General features: G+C 36.6%; 1 protein-coding gene across 1 annotated transcript; it reads right to left on the bottom strand.

Annotated features, from left to right (window-relative positions):
• Positions 1 to 9,827: 9,827 nt before the first annotated feature.
• LOC126885501 (uncharacterized) lies at positions 9,828 to 11,084 on the bottom strand. The gene has a single exon (XM_050652081.1). It carries the CDS (start codon positions 11,082 to 11,084, stop codon positions 9,828 to 9,830), a length of 1,257 nt encoding a protein of 418 aa, XP_050508038.1.
• Positions 11,085 to 14,737: the final 3,653 nt, after the last annotated feature.

The following is a 14,737-nucleotide window of genomic DNA, read 5'->3' as shown; positions in this document are numbered from 1 at the left end:
AATCTTTCTATTGAGCAAAAAGGAAACTATATCGAATAAAATAAAAGCATATTCTAAAAAACATGTTTTTCATTTCAAAGAAGGTTATTTATCAGACCATTAAGTAATCTGCAAAAACCCAGATCTACAAGAAACTTTTTCTGCAGCTAGATTTTCAAGACTTTGCTCCTCATTATTTACTGTTTGGGCTAATTGGGTTTACAAATTTGGGCTCAATTAGGTCAAGGACTATGGTTTCGGGCTACTGACTCAGCTACAATAGTTCGAGACAAATTCACAGACACAAAAATTATTGTGCATTTCCTTGCTGTTCTCCACCCCATATTTGTTGATAAAAACGGTAAACATAAACATAAAACAAAATTATTATTCAGATAACATTCGTAATATAACTCCTTATTAATATTTATAATCAAAACCGCATACGATATCCATAATAAACATACAGTTTCTCAGAACTGTACTCATTTTGTTCATTCATGATATTATGACAAGAGGGAATAAATCATCGCAATATGTTTTGTACTGAGTGAACGAAAGCGCCGACCTAAAAAGGGAATGAAAAAAACCGAAATAAAAAGAATCCTTATCCATTTCCGTGTTGTTATGTCGTAATAAGTTGAAGCTATGCATTAAACAATGTCATCGGGCGTATACATTGTTTATGATAAATAGAAAGTAAATGAATGAAGAATGTTTTGTATCTATTGAATGTAGTTTTTTTCTATATATTGATATTGTTTAAAAGTTCCTGATTATGTTTAGGTTAAGCAGGTTACAATTAGACCAGAAGCCAACTTTATGCAGCTGTCCAAAATGTACTAATGGCAGTAGTATGTTAAAATTTGACATGAATGCCTAAAAAAGGTTAGACTTTTTATTACATACTAATGTTTTTTGTGAGCTCACAGCGAAGGAGGCGAAGGAGGTTACTTAACAGACCACCAAATACCTATTTAATTTTATCATTTTTACGAGTGGACAGCACTGGCGAAGCGTCCATGTAACCACTGTTACCATTGGTAACAGTTAAAAATCTTGCAAATAAATATTTTATGACGATGAATAATTCCATTTATGTACCAATATTTTTACCAATAGAAATTATTATATTATGTGTTAATAGTACCTAATTCAGTAAATAGCCAACTACTCGTAGACACACGAAAATATTGGCGAGTTTATGTGACTCAGTTGCACTTTATTATATTCTGTACCAGTCTCATTTGTGGTTACAATGGTTATATCCTCGCTATCGCTCGGGACCGGCTAGTGTCTGAAAATTTTGAAGAAGAGACGGCGTAAGCGCGCTGTGTATATCAGCAGCCCTGTTACCAGATTTAAATTTGGTTACAGTACTTATAAAATTGTGCGTGCAGTTAACCATGAATGAGTGTCGCTGCGTAATCGATCAACTACTTAAAAAGTAATTCTCCTTGTATAATTTTGAAGAAAAAAATGAGTTTGTTGAAAGTGAAAGACCTATTTTAAACAATTTAAAAAAGGAATCAAAAAGAGTAGTTCGATATTTTAAATTTAGTTGGTACAGTAAAATTCCTTGGTTATGTTGTTGCAAGAAAAATAGACTGTATTGTTGGCCATGTCTTCTGGTTTCTACAAAAAAAATGGGTGGACCAGGTTCACGATTTAAATAGTTTTGGAGTTTTAAAAAGGAGACATGAAATTTCTCCGTTACCTACATGTAAGATGTATACCCAATTTGATTCAGTTTGACAAAACAAGAATCGAAAGTTCTCTTAACAAAGCTTTTAAAGCAAATATTGCTAAACATAATTAAGTTGTTATAAAAATAGATAGGTATAATATCCTTAGCACACTTATAATAGATACCGTATATTTTTTGGCCAAACAAGAATTAGTGTTTCGTGGTCATTTTGAGGGCGACGACTCTGACAATCGAGGCAATTACAGGGAATTGTTAACATTAATTGCCAAAAAAGATCAAAAATTTTGCCAACATCTAGAAACATTAACTGTTTTTTCGAGAGTTTCAAGTGATATACAAAATGATATTATTGAAGCTATATATAAATTTAGCCATATCTTCATTTTTTTAAATAAAATTTTTTGCATCTGGTTTTGGTAACACTTTAGAAAAAGTCACGCGTCGCCACTGGTGGACAGCATGGACATATCGCCGGTCCGGAAGAAGAATGACGTAACTGCAAAAAGCTAAATTTCTCAGGATCGAAAAAAAAACAATTTTTAAATATTTAAAATAGGGATTAAATGAGGAGTAATCGTCCAGGAGCATCGGTATGGCGTTTATTCTAAACTGATGGTGCTATTGGTGCTAATTTCATTATCTTAATTTAATCCTCCCATTTTCAACCTTACAACAGTTGCGTCATTGTTCATCTAAAAATTTTTAAATATTCAAAATAGTGATTAAATAAAGACTAACCGTCCAGGATCATCGGTATGGCGTTTATTCTTTCAATGATGGCTTTTAATTTCATGCGTATTGGTTCGAATTTCATTATCTTAATTTAATTCCCCCATTTTCAACCCTATCTACATACAGTTGCGTCATTATTCATCTTCAAATTTTTCTGTACAAAAAAAGACGATTTTTAAATATTTACTATGCCTACGGTGACCATATCTTTTTAAAGAAAAAAAAGTACAAAAAAGAAAAATGTATTAAAAACGCAAAATGTATCTTGTTATTGGACAAATATAACTTTTTGGCATTAAAAATAAATAAGCTATGTAGCTAACCATAAAAATTATATAAATTAAACTAAACATAACACGTTATATTAACTTTGAAGAAGTTACAAGCCTGTAATTAAGAGGTTTTAGATAAGGGACCTGGAATAGCCTCATCTTCTTCCGGTTTTCTGCATCATTCATATTTTTCTGAACTTAAAATTAATTTAAGAAGGTCCGGCTTCGACTGAAGTAAATGAAACATTTCATATAAGTCTCATCAAAATTTGCGTACACCAGCATCGCTGCCTTGAGAGTGGATATGGACATTTGTGACTTTTCCGACGTCCAATAATTATTTATTACAGAAAATAAACGCACGATAGCCGCAACAGTACCCGGAAGACAAAAAATAAATTCGCATAATATTTGTAAGTTTTTCAGTTTGAATTGATCTACACCATGGACGTATAAATAAAGATTTTTAATTATAAAGATCTTTATTTATACGTCCATGATCCACACATTTAAAAACTTGAAGCCATCGATCCTGACTATTTTCTTCTCTGTTCCACTCAGCAATTTTTTCTTTTGTAGCCACGTCTTTCAAAATTCCCAGTTCGTCAAAGAGTTGATCTTCATTTAACATGGTTGCCTTGATACCTATACAATTTAAAAGCTTCGAGAGAATAACAAACATCGTTCCATGTTATTTTACTTCTTAGATCTATCCTTTTGAATACTGTAAATTCATGATCATTTGTACTCCAGTTTTCTAGGTAGGTAAAAGGTAGGTATTTTGTGTAAAAATGTTTAACTTGTGCAGTAAAGTCTTGTGCACGACCACCGCACCATAAGCCTGATGTCTCACACACTTAAAATGTTTTTAAAGATCATTCACAAACGCATTTACCACACACTTGATATGGATATTGAAGAAACCCACTTTGGATTCCGTAGAGGCGTAGGTACCCTTGAAGCTCTGTTTGCATTCAACGTACTAATCCAGAGATGCTTGGATGTGAACCAGGATATGTACGTCTGTTTCATAGATTACGATAGACTTTCGATAAAGTCCGCCACAAAGAGCTAATGGACGTCCTTAAAGCAAAAAAATTGCAATACAATGACTTTTGAATTATAACAAATCTATATTAAGTATAAACAGCAGGCACACATACAACAGTTCGAAATTAAAAGAGGAGTGCGACAGGGGTGTGTATTATTGTCACTACTACTATTCAGTGCATACTCTGAAGAAATTATGAAAAAAGCTCTTGAGGGAGGAACAGCAGGAATAAAGGTAAATGGAACGCCAACTAACAACATTAGATATGCGGACGATACTATCATAATAGCGGACAACCTCCAAAAGCTAATGAACAAGATAGTTGAGTATGGAGAAGAATATGGATTATCAGTAAACATCAAGAAAACTAAATTTATGAGGATATCAAAAACCCAAAGTAATGATAAAAGACTGACAATTAAAGGTAAAACTTTAGAACAAGTTGAAAACTACAACTATCTTGGCACAATAATTAATCACACAAACGATTACTCCAAAGAAATCAAAGTTTGAATAGAGAAGACAAGAACAAACTTCAATAAAATGAGAAAGGTAGTTTGTGCAAGAGAACTGAAATAATTAAGTAGGTCAAAACGGCAATTGAAACGGCAATATTTTTTCCAATTGAAATAATTAAGACTTGACAGTTAGGCTGGCAAGGTGTTATATTTTCTCGACTCTGCTTTACGGGATAGAAGCATGGTCAATTAACGCGTCGACTACTAAAAATTTGGAAGCATTTGAACTGTGGGTGAAGGTACCTGAAGATAGCATGGACCGAGCCTATAACAAACAACGAAGTCATGAGAAGAGTCAACAAAAGAATGGAAATATTGGAAACCATCAAGACACAAAAGCTGCAATACATGGAGCAGTATACAAAGAAATTTGTTTAAAAGTAGTAAAAGATAAAAAATATTCATTTTTTAGAAAAAATAAGTACATTTGCGTGTCCTTAGAAAGGTTTTAAAGTACATTAGGACAATATTTAAAAATAAATACTGTCCTACTTAAATAAGTAGATATGGTCACCGCTATGCCGTTTGTTCTTACAGCGATGGCTTATATTTTCATTCCTATTGGTCCGAATTTCATTATCTTGGTTTAATCCCTCCATTTTCAACCCTATTTACAGTTGCGTTATTATTCATCTGAAACAAGGTCTAAAATGGCGCGTAGGTATTTCAATAACGACGCAACTACCCTGTAGTGGCTCGGCACATAGTTACAGTTCTGTCACTTTTGTATAATCTGTACACAGTATTTTAGAAGTTAATTACGCAATAAACAGGAACTGACAAAATTTGCAGTTACGTCATTCTTCTTTCGGACCGGCGATATTTGATTTCTTTGTCCTAATGTTGAAATATTTGTCCGCATTCCAGCGGGCTGGAAAAAAGGTAATATTATTAAGCTTCCAAAAAAGGGCAACCTCACACTGTGCAAAAATTGGAGAGGAATAACCTTGCTTACCGTCATAAATAAAATTTTTACGATCATCATACATAAAAGATTAACAAACAAGGTTGAATTTCGAGCTAATCAAGCAGGTTTTAGACCAGAATCTTCCTGCATAGATCACATTAATACAGTGAATCGGTTGAATGGAACACACCTCTATACATGGTCTTTGTCGATTTCGAACGTGCCTTTGACAGCCTGTCTCATGCTGCTCTATGGAAAATTTTAGAGCTAAGAAACATTCCTCATAAAATAATTTCCATTATAAAGTCACTGTACACTGAGGCGACGTGCAGCGTGACACACAATGGGGTCAACAGTGACGAATTTGACGTACTTACTGGAGTCAGACAGGGATGTGTGCTTTCTCCGTTTCTGTTTAACATAGCTCTGGACTATGTTCTCTCCAAACTAGACTTCGACACAAAAGGGATACAATGGACGTTAACCACACGCCTAAGTGATCTGGAATACGCCGACGATATCTGCTTGTTAGGACAAAGGTTCCAGGATGTGGCCGACCAATTGGAAACACTATCCACTGAGGCCAATAAAATAGGTTTAGAAATCAATATTGGTAAAACCAAGTCGATGAGAATAAATGCAAGGAACAACACGCTATTTAATATCGACAACAAGCAGATTGAGAATGTGGAGAACTTCACGTACCTTGGAAGTGTCATAACAGAAAGTGGAGGTACAGAAGACGATATTCGTATGAGGATACGAAAATCTCAACAAGCTTTCAGCATTCTTAACCCTGTTTGGAGGTCTGGAGAATATACTACAAGGACAAAAATCCGAATATTCCAGTCAAATGTTATGTCTGTTCTACTCTATGGATGTGAAACCTGGAAAGTGACAAAATACCTTACAGACAAATTGCAGGTCTTTGTTAACAAATGTCTACGAAGAATTGTTCGTATTTTCTGGCCAAACACCATCAGAAACGAAGATCTGCTACACCTGACCCAACAAAAGAGGGTAGAAAATGAAATCAAATACAGAAAGTGGGGGTGGATAGGTCACACACTCCGAAAAGATAGTTCCAGTATTGCAAAAAATGCCCTAGAGTGGAATCCCCAAGGAAAGAGAAAAAGAGGTCGCCCAGCACAAACTTGGAGAAGATCCATCATGGACGAGATAAGAAGTCAAGGAAAGTCTTGGAATGAGGTGAAGGCCCTAGCGCAAAATAGAGCCCGATGGCGCGTTTTCACTGAAGCTCTATGCTCCACTTAGGAGTTCAAGAACATTATGTATGTAATGTTGAAATATTTTAGTATATATTTTTAATACTCCTTTCCTTTTCTTTACCTCACCACATTTAATACGAATATAAGTAGACTCCCTCTATAACGAGAACTGAAATGGCGGAATAATTACCTCGCTATAAAGCGGATCTCGTTATATCAGACAACAATAATATTGAAATATTTTGATATCTCTTACATAGTTTATTAGGTGTCGATGGTCGGCCTTAACAGTGAGACTTCGCCATGGTAAATTGTAAATTTCCTATAATATTCAATATCGGTCCATAGATAAAAAGGAAGAAGTTTATTATAGGCGGTGGAGTTTATTACAGCACTGGCCTCGATAATAACACATATGTTGGGCATTTCTATATACAGGCGGTAACCGGTCAATTGTTCGAATTTCAATTGCTGGAAATCAATTGCTCGAAAACGAATTGCTCGACATGAAAATTGCTCGAAATACAAATTGCTAGAATAAAAAAGAAAATTATATATCTAAGTAGTAGAGATATGGGAATCTGAGATCCAAGATCCAAGATGGCGGCCAGCTTGATGGCTAGGATGGCGTTGAGGCCGTAGCCTCTGGTGCAAGAAGTACACCCTGTCGTTATAAAAGAACCCTGTCGTTAAGAAGTACACCCTGTCGTCATAGGGGGTGAGAAGTAGACGTGTTGGCGGCCAGCGGCGTTGAGGCCTCTGAAGAAGAACCCTGTCGTTATAAAAGAACCCTAAGAAGTACACCCTGTCGCACCCTGTCAGGGGTGAGAAGTAGACGTGTTGGCGGCCAGCGGCGTTGGGGCCTCTGAAGAAGAACCCTATCGTTATAAAAGAACCCTAAGAAGTACACCCTGTCGCACCCTGTAGGGGGTGAGAAGTAGACGTGTTGGCGGCCAGCGGCGTTGAGGCCTCTGAAGAAGAATCCCATAGGGTGGGGCCTCCGGGGGCGGTAAAAATGGCGTTATGTAACAAAATTAGGCAATGTAGATACGGTGTCGGCAAAAAGCAATGTCGTCATAGGGGGTGAGAAGTAGACGTGTTGGCGGCCAGCGGCGTTGAGGCCTCTGAAGAAGAACCCTGTCGTTATAAAAGAACCCTAAGAAGTACACCCGGTCGTCATAGGGCTGAGAAGTAGACGTGTTGGCGGCCAGCGGCGTTGGGGCCTCTGAAGAAGAACCCTATCGTTATAAAAGAACCCTAAGAAGTACACCCTGTCGCACCCTGTAGGGGGTGAGAAGTAGACGTGTTGGCGGCCAGCGGCGTTGAGGCCTCTGAAGAAGAACCCCATAGGGTGGGGCCTCCGGGGGCGGTAAAAATGGCGTTATGTAACAAAATTAGGCAATGTAGATACGGTGTCGGCAAAAAGCAACGATTTTTTAGTATTATAATTTCATACAAACGAATGCACCCCGCCTGCATTCTACAATGTGCTTTTAGAATTCAAAGAAAAATACGTGAGTACCTCCAAGTAATAAAAATATATTGCAATGTGGACGCTGACGCAACGGCAACTATAAATGTCGTTCCCACGAGTGAACCGGATACATCCACATTCCAATGATGTCATACGTTAATGCACGTGTGGCGAAATGAGTGAACCGCGGGAAATACGCTGACAGTAACTATAAATATTATATGTCGTTCCCACGAGTGAACCGGATACATCCACATTCCAATGATGTCATACGTTAATGCACCAACTATAAATATTATATGTCGTTCCCACGAGTGAACCGGATACATCCACATTCCAATGATGTCATACGTTAATGCACCAACTATAAATATTATATGTCGTTCCCACGAGTGAACCGGATACATCCACATTCCAATGGTTTGCAAATTACTAAAGGATGTAATTAAAACTTATGTTCACGAGGCTTGCAATGTGGGAAAATACGCTGACGCAATATGGTAGCAAATTCTATAAATATTATGTCGTTCCCACGATTGCGTTTATTGTATAATTAGTAATAAACAGATGCAGAAAATATAATGACGCTTGCTAATAGGAAATTCCAATTAAGATGCACATACTATTTAACACATAAATATTTTATTAGGAACAGGTCAGGACTAAGGAAAATTTCAAACAAATATAAAATTAATATATATGTATATTTATATATTAGTTTAAGTAAAAGATGCTTCATTTCATCAATGTCTTCCGTGCAGTGTAGATTGGTAGAGTTTTGCGAAAAAATACAAAAGTTGAAAGCGGATATACAGTGGTACGAAGATAGAACCGCAATTGAAAAACGATTTGCAGAGTTTCATTTGTCTACAAGAAAACTACCAAAAACACAATACCCATTAAAAAGAATTCAACCAGCAAGATGTCTCAATTAACGGCATCGTTTATCATTCTCACAGCTATTGTTAACAATGTCCTTTATACAAACGTTCCAAACAATGTTAAGAACATAGCGATATGTTTTAACGATGTAAAAACTGATTGTAATCGAACTGAATGGACTCTAATGGATCATGAAGTGGTGAATTATGGCCAGCTTCCAGTATTTTTCAAAACGATACCAAAGTCGGGAGGAGCATTCTACAAGATCAAGTTAATATCCCCAAATAACACTGAAAGTGATTCAAAATGGAGCAAAACTAATAATGATGATGACATCGTCCAATATGGTTCATCGATTATACTGTTAACAATAATATTAGTAATAAATGTATTTCTAGCTGTTAATATCATTATAAAATTTTTTGTAAGTCGCAAATGTGAATCATCTTGCATTAAAATAAATATGTAAAAAAGGAAGGCAGTGTTTTTTTAAATAAAACTAAAACAATACTTTTAATCTTTTATTCAAAAACCTAATTTACATAGGTAATATTTTTTCACAAAACCATTGGCGGAGGTGATCCACATTTCTCTCGGTGCAGGAAAATAGTCCAGTTGTGTGACAAGGATTGGCATTCTGAATAAAGTTTCCAGTATCAAGGGGTGTATCATCAAATTTACAAACATCAATAATGGTGGGAAAAACTCCAAAAATATGACATTTCTTTTGTAAAAATTCCACTTTTTGTTCGCCGCGAACGTAGATGTAATCAGCTGCATACAACAACTTAGATTCTAGTATTTCATTTATTTTTGAATATTCAACATCCCCATTGGAATACCGAAGACCGTGCAGGTGTCTCTCCAAGTAAGATACAGTCTTCTTATCTTTATTACTCAATGTAGCAAACGGTTGTGGAGACGTAAATATGTAATGGCATCGTTTATGGCCAATTTCAATGGTAAGCTCTTTGGGTACAAACCACCCATCTACGGTGAATCCTTGTATGTCAACTAATGCGATCCTCATGATGTTGCGATCAATACTGAAAGACATAGTTGTAGATTGTCCTATTTAAATTATATTTTTGACAACTTCAGTTAGTGGAAAGTATTCGAGTAGGCTGTCGTGAACAATTAAACAGTAAGCTCGAGTACCTGCTGGAAAACCTTCATCTGCTTCGATTTCCAACTTAACATCGACAGTTCCGGATCTAAACGATGTATCATCCTGCTTGGAACAGTCAAAAACAAACAAAGCATATCTTTTAAATGCAGAGTAATCTAAGATGGGATGTTTTGTTAGCGAACGAGCATAACTGGGAAAGAATTCAGTATAATTGTAGTGAGCTATAGCGTAATCATTTTTTGTGAAATCCAATTGCATTCTCTCGTTAGGCCAATAGTCACCATTAATAACCACTCGTACGCTGGACATTCTAATGTGATCGAATAGCGTCGGATCAGCGTGAATATCATCTCGTTTAGAAGTTTGAAAAGCTACAATAACGTAGCGTGGACGTTCAACAGCTGAAGTTGTCTTTACACTCCATATCTCTCGTCGAGATCCTGCCGTAAGTGAAGGTAGTTCATTGAGCTCCCATTTACGGAAAGGTATGGTTATCGGTGTATTATTCTTAATCGGAGTCATTAATTCGATTTTCACATCATCATTGGGAAAGACATGTTTGACCTTGAGTTCCATGCTGGCGATGGTTAATGATACTGTTGTTACCGTCGTGGAACCAGTAGGTTCTTGGACAACAATGCAATCTTTATCATTACGCGCTCGAACAAAGCGAAACACTTGACGACCATAGGTTAATTTAGTGTAATCGTTGAAAATGTTGAAAATATGTTTGATTGGAATCAGTAAACTAAAGGCGTCCCCTGTTAAATGTGGATAATTCGGATAGTTCCATCCTGCAGTACTGAGAAATTTGGAATCTTCAGGTGTATAACACAACAAACTGCGAATAGTGCTGACTACACCTGGATCTCGAACTATTTCCATGTCATGTGAACTTTGGATGTATGTACAGGTATCAAACAAGAAGGATCCAGCATTCGGCGCAAGAGAAACAGTTCCATTACCAGCTTTCTTGATACTTCCTTTAATTTCTAAAAGTGTGTCGTGTATCGCAAAAAATGCATCTGATTGATTTATGATAAACTCGACAACATCACTATTATTAAATGACTTGATGTAAGGTGTATATGTACGAAATTCTTCTTTTCTAATAGTATCGTCGAACCGAGGTTTTTGGTAAAGATCGAAAATATGTGGTTCCTGCTGATGAACCTGGCGTCGAATATAGTGGCGTTTTGGCATTCTTCAGCCGTAATCCAATGGAAACAAGAAAAACTTTATTGTCAGCAGACACGTCACGTCCCATGTAGGATCCGTGTGAGACTAATGAATATGGATGTGTAGAGTTGTGTTTTATATCTAAACCCATCTATCGTTCCTTAAAATCCAAATGCAGAGTACTTTTCTCTCCTCTAAAGTTGACTGGTCTTAATTCTTGATCGACTACACTAACGGTAATTTTGGTAATTTCACGTATGCTGCTGCTTACTGGTATGTATATAGGGTTATGAGGACGTTCATCAATAGCAAACCCTGGATCAACACTAAGTGGAAAATGTAGAATAGTGTGCGCAGGTCTGTCCTCGTAGAAGGCTCCTTCGGTAATGTTGCATTCAAAAAGTAGACTCGATACTTTTATAATGTTTACAGGTTGATCTGAAGAATGCAGTGTACCTGGCGCCAATATTCTATTTGAGGAGAAACCCAATAATTTACCAAGACTATCATTTTTCTCGAAAGTAATGGTATGCTCTTGACAGAAAATTTCACATTTAAGCGTATTGTTGTTCGGTCTTAAAGTGAACTGCTGAACTGAATTGTATTTAGTGTGTAATGCACTTCGAATGTACGCTTCGATATCGGTAATTTCATAACATCCGGATGGAATGTCGATATGACGCAACTTTTTACGGTCATTTTGCTCATAGAAATAAAATTTTTCACCATCGATGTTTGGGATGGAATTAAATGTATGAAATCCCAACACTGCTACATAATACTGCTGAAGTGGATCAAGTACAAGAGGCACTTGAGGAGTAAACGAAAATTCGTTTGTAGTACTTGTCAAGGTTAACAATCGAGACATGACTGATACTTAATATAGGGTGTAGTAAGTTAAATATCAATATATTATGGTAAAAATTTCTTTATTTTTCTTATTATACTGTTACATGGTTTTGTCTTATTTACATTTTGCTTATAGATACCGCTCTCATAGACACCGCACAATACACATGTAGATTTCATATTGCCGCAAACATCACCCCATTCATGTTTATTATGATCTTTCTTGCAAGGTAAATGATCTCCTAGTGCGAGACGAATATCGTGGGGTAGTTTATACCAAACACCGCTCGTTATATTTTCCATAAAAATGCATGTGGCACGCCTCAAGATGTCGTTAGATGGTTCCATTGTAGAGAAACTTTAAGCATAAATGTCCACAGTTAATTTGGTTATAAGCTTGGTATGCGTCGTTATTATAGAAAATTCGTCCACCACTCAAATATGATGCTAGTTCCCGCGGTGGCTTCAAGCAACCATATGAATCAAAGTATTCTATGTTGTTATTTATCTTTCGGTAAGCTACCCAATGTGTACCAGGGTTCTTGGAAATATCAAGATTAATAATAGCACATTCGTGTTTACGGGGGGCTTGAGGTAAATTGTCCCGCATAAAAACTCCACGAAAATTTGAAATTTTTAATTGTTTAGCAAATTTATTCAAGTCCACATTGGTTAGAGGTCTATTAGGTAGCTTCAGCGGGAGTTTTTTGACTTCTTCAAGTATAATCCAAAGCCACCTTTAGCGTTTTTTCGTAGGTATAAACCTTTGCCTAGATGTTCCATTGCTTTATTATGACGTTTATCTTCTTCCAGTTTCTTTTGAGCATTCTTTGAGTCGATTACTGTCTTGGCAATGGCACTCGCACCCCCCGCTAAAGAGCCGAGAGCTGATAAGCCTGCAAAGATAGGGATTAAAGGTAAAATACCACCTGATTTTGGTTCAAATGGAATAATTCTTGGAACCCGCACATTTTTTTTCCCACCTACGTTTTTAACGGCCGTTCTAGCTGCTGCAAGTGCAAGTAGGGCTGATTTACGCAGATTTGGTGCTGGAGGAGTACGTTTCAATCTTCTGATAATTGGTTGCAGCACGTGTCGCTTAAATGATCTAACGCCTTTACCACGTTTCACACCCATACCTAGTTTTCGTTTGGCTTTCATCGCTGTAGTAGTTAACCAGGCAGTGGTTTTTTCACCCAAAGATGCGTCTTTTGCTTTAACTCGTTCCCACGCTTTATTTTCCAACACCCAATCTGCTTTATGTCGATCTTTTAAGGAATTACTTTGAGAGTATGCTATATCGTGATCTCTCGCAGCCTGATCTAATGGATTTATCCCAGGATCTCCTCGTGCTAGACGTTTCTGTAATTTAGTTCCAGGTCCTAGATAGTGGTAGCCAGGAGCGTGCAATTCAAATGGTAGACTATTGATTATAGAATTTAAAACTCCTTCACCTTGAACAACCAACATTGAAATGAATCGTTTCACACAAAATTGCTTTTTATATAACCAAGTGCATAAAATTCATCTCGATCACAAGATGAAGGTTGTTCAACAAGACAAGACACTAGCAGTGGAAAACTTAGATTTTGTCGATAACGTGACAAGAACCAGTAAACATGGTGCATTGCTACCACATTCTTTTCGTGCTATCATATGCGGCCCAAGCGGATGTGGAAAGACTAATGCTATGTTGGCATTATTGTTTGACCCGAATGGCGCTAAATTTCAAAATGTTTACGTTTATTCAAAATCGTTGTTTCAACCCAAGTATCAATTTTTGAAGGAAGTGTTAGCATCTGTGAAGGAGGTGGGCTATTTCCCATATAAAGATAATGATGCCGTAATAAGTCCTGGTAAAGCCAAACCAAATTCTGTATTCATATTTGATGATGTATCAACGGATCCGCAACAAACAATACGTGAATATTACTGTATGGGGAGACATAAAAATATCGATTGTGCATACCTATGTCAATCCTACAGTCGAGCAGGCAAACAACTCCTACGTGATAATGCTAACCTTATTGTATTGTTTAAACAGGATGAGCTCAATTTAAAACACGTCTTTGACGATCACGTCTCTCCTGACATGACATTTGAGCAATTTAAACAATTTTGTTCTGAATGTTGGAAGGACAAGTATGGTACATTTGTTATTGTTAAGGATTTTGATATTTCTAACGGACGCTATCGTAAAGGTTTCGACAAGTTTATAAAAGTTTAGACGTGGCTGAGACACCTGCATTATATAAAAGCATGTTGGACAAACAAGTGCTTCTACGCAAGCGCAAAGTTGCGGAATTAGCTAGAGCTATTCGCAAAAAGTATTTAGCGTTAAAACTAGGTAAATCGGAGGAGGATGAAACTTTGAAAAAAATGTTTAAACCCATAACCAGTGTTCTAAAAACATCGCAATACAATGCTAACGTTAAAACGGAGTCGATTAAAAAAGAAGAACCAATGGAAAAAGAAGAAGAAATTAAAAAAGAAGATATTAGCACCATAAAAAATACATCATTTATCAGCGATGAAGAGGTATTTGAAAACAGCGATAAATCCGATGAAGAATACGAAGATAGCATAGAAACAAACCAATCGCAAGATAAGGTATCCGAACAAGAATTTCAAGATTACCTAGAAAAATACCATCATCTAATTCATCCTTATGTGAAAGACCATTGGCAGTATTCAGATAAAATAGATAGAGTATACGGTCCTACTCATGATCCCGTAACCTCTAAATGGAAACTTGGAAAAACTGTTATTGATTTCGCCTATAATGGTTGGATTGTGGCGAAAGGAGACTATGTTGTTGGAACTCGCGG

This window comes from Diabrotica virgifera, chromosome 5 (assembly GCF_917563875.1).
Source record: "Diabrotica virgifera virgifera chromosome 5, PGI_DIABVI_V3a".
NCBI classification, from domain to species: Eukaryota; Metazoa; Arthropoda; class Insecta; order Coleoptera; family Chrysomelidae; genus Diabrotica; species Diabrotica virgifera.
The sequence above is the reverse complement of the archived record's forward strand: the minus strand, read 5'-3'. Positions and strand labels throughout refer to the sequence as shown.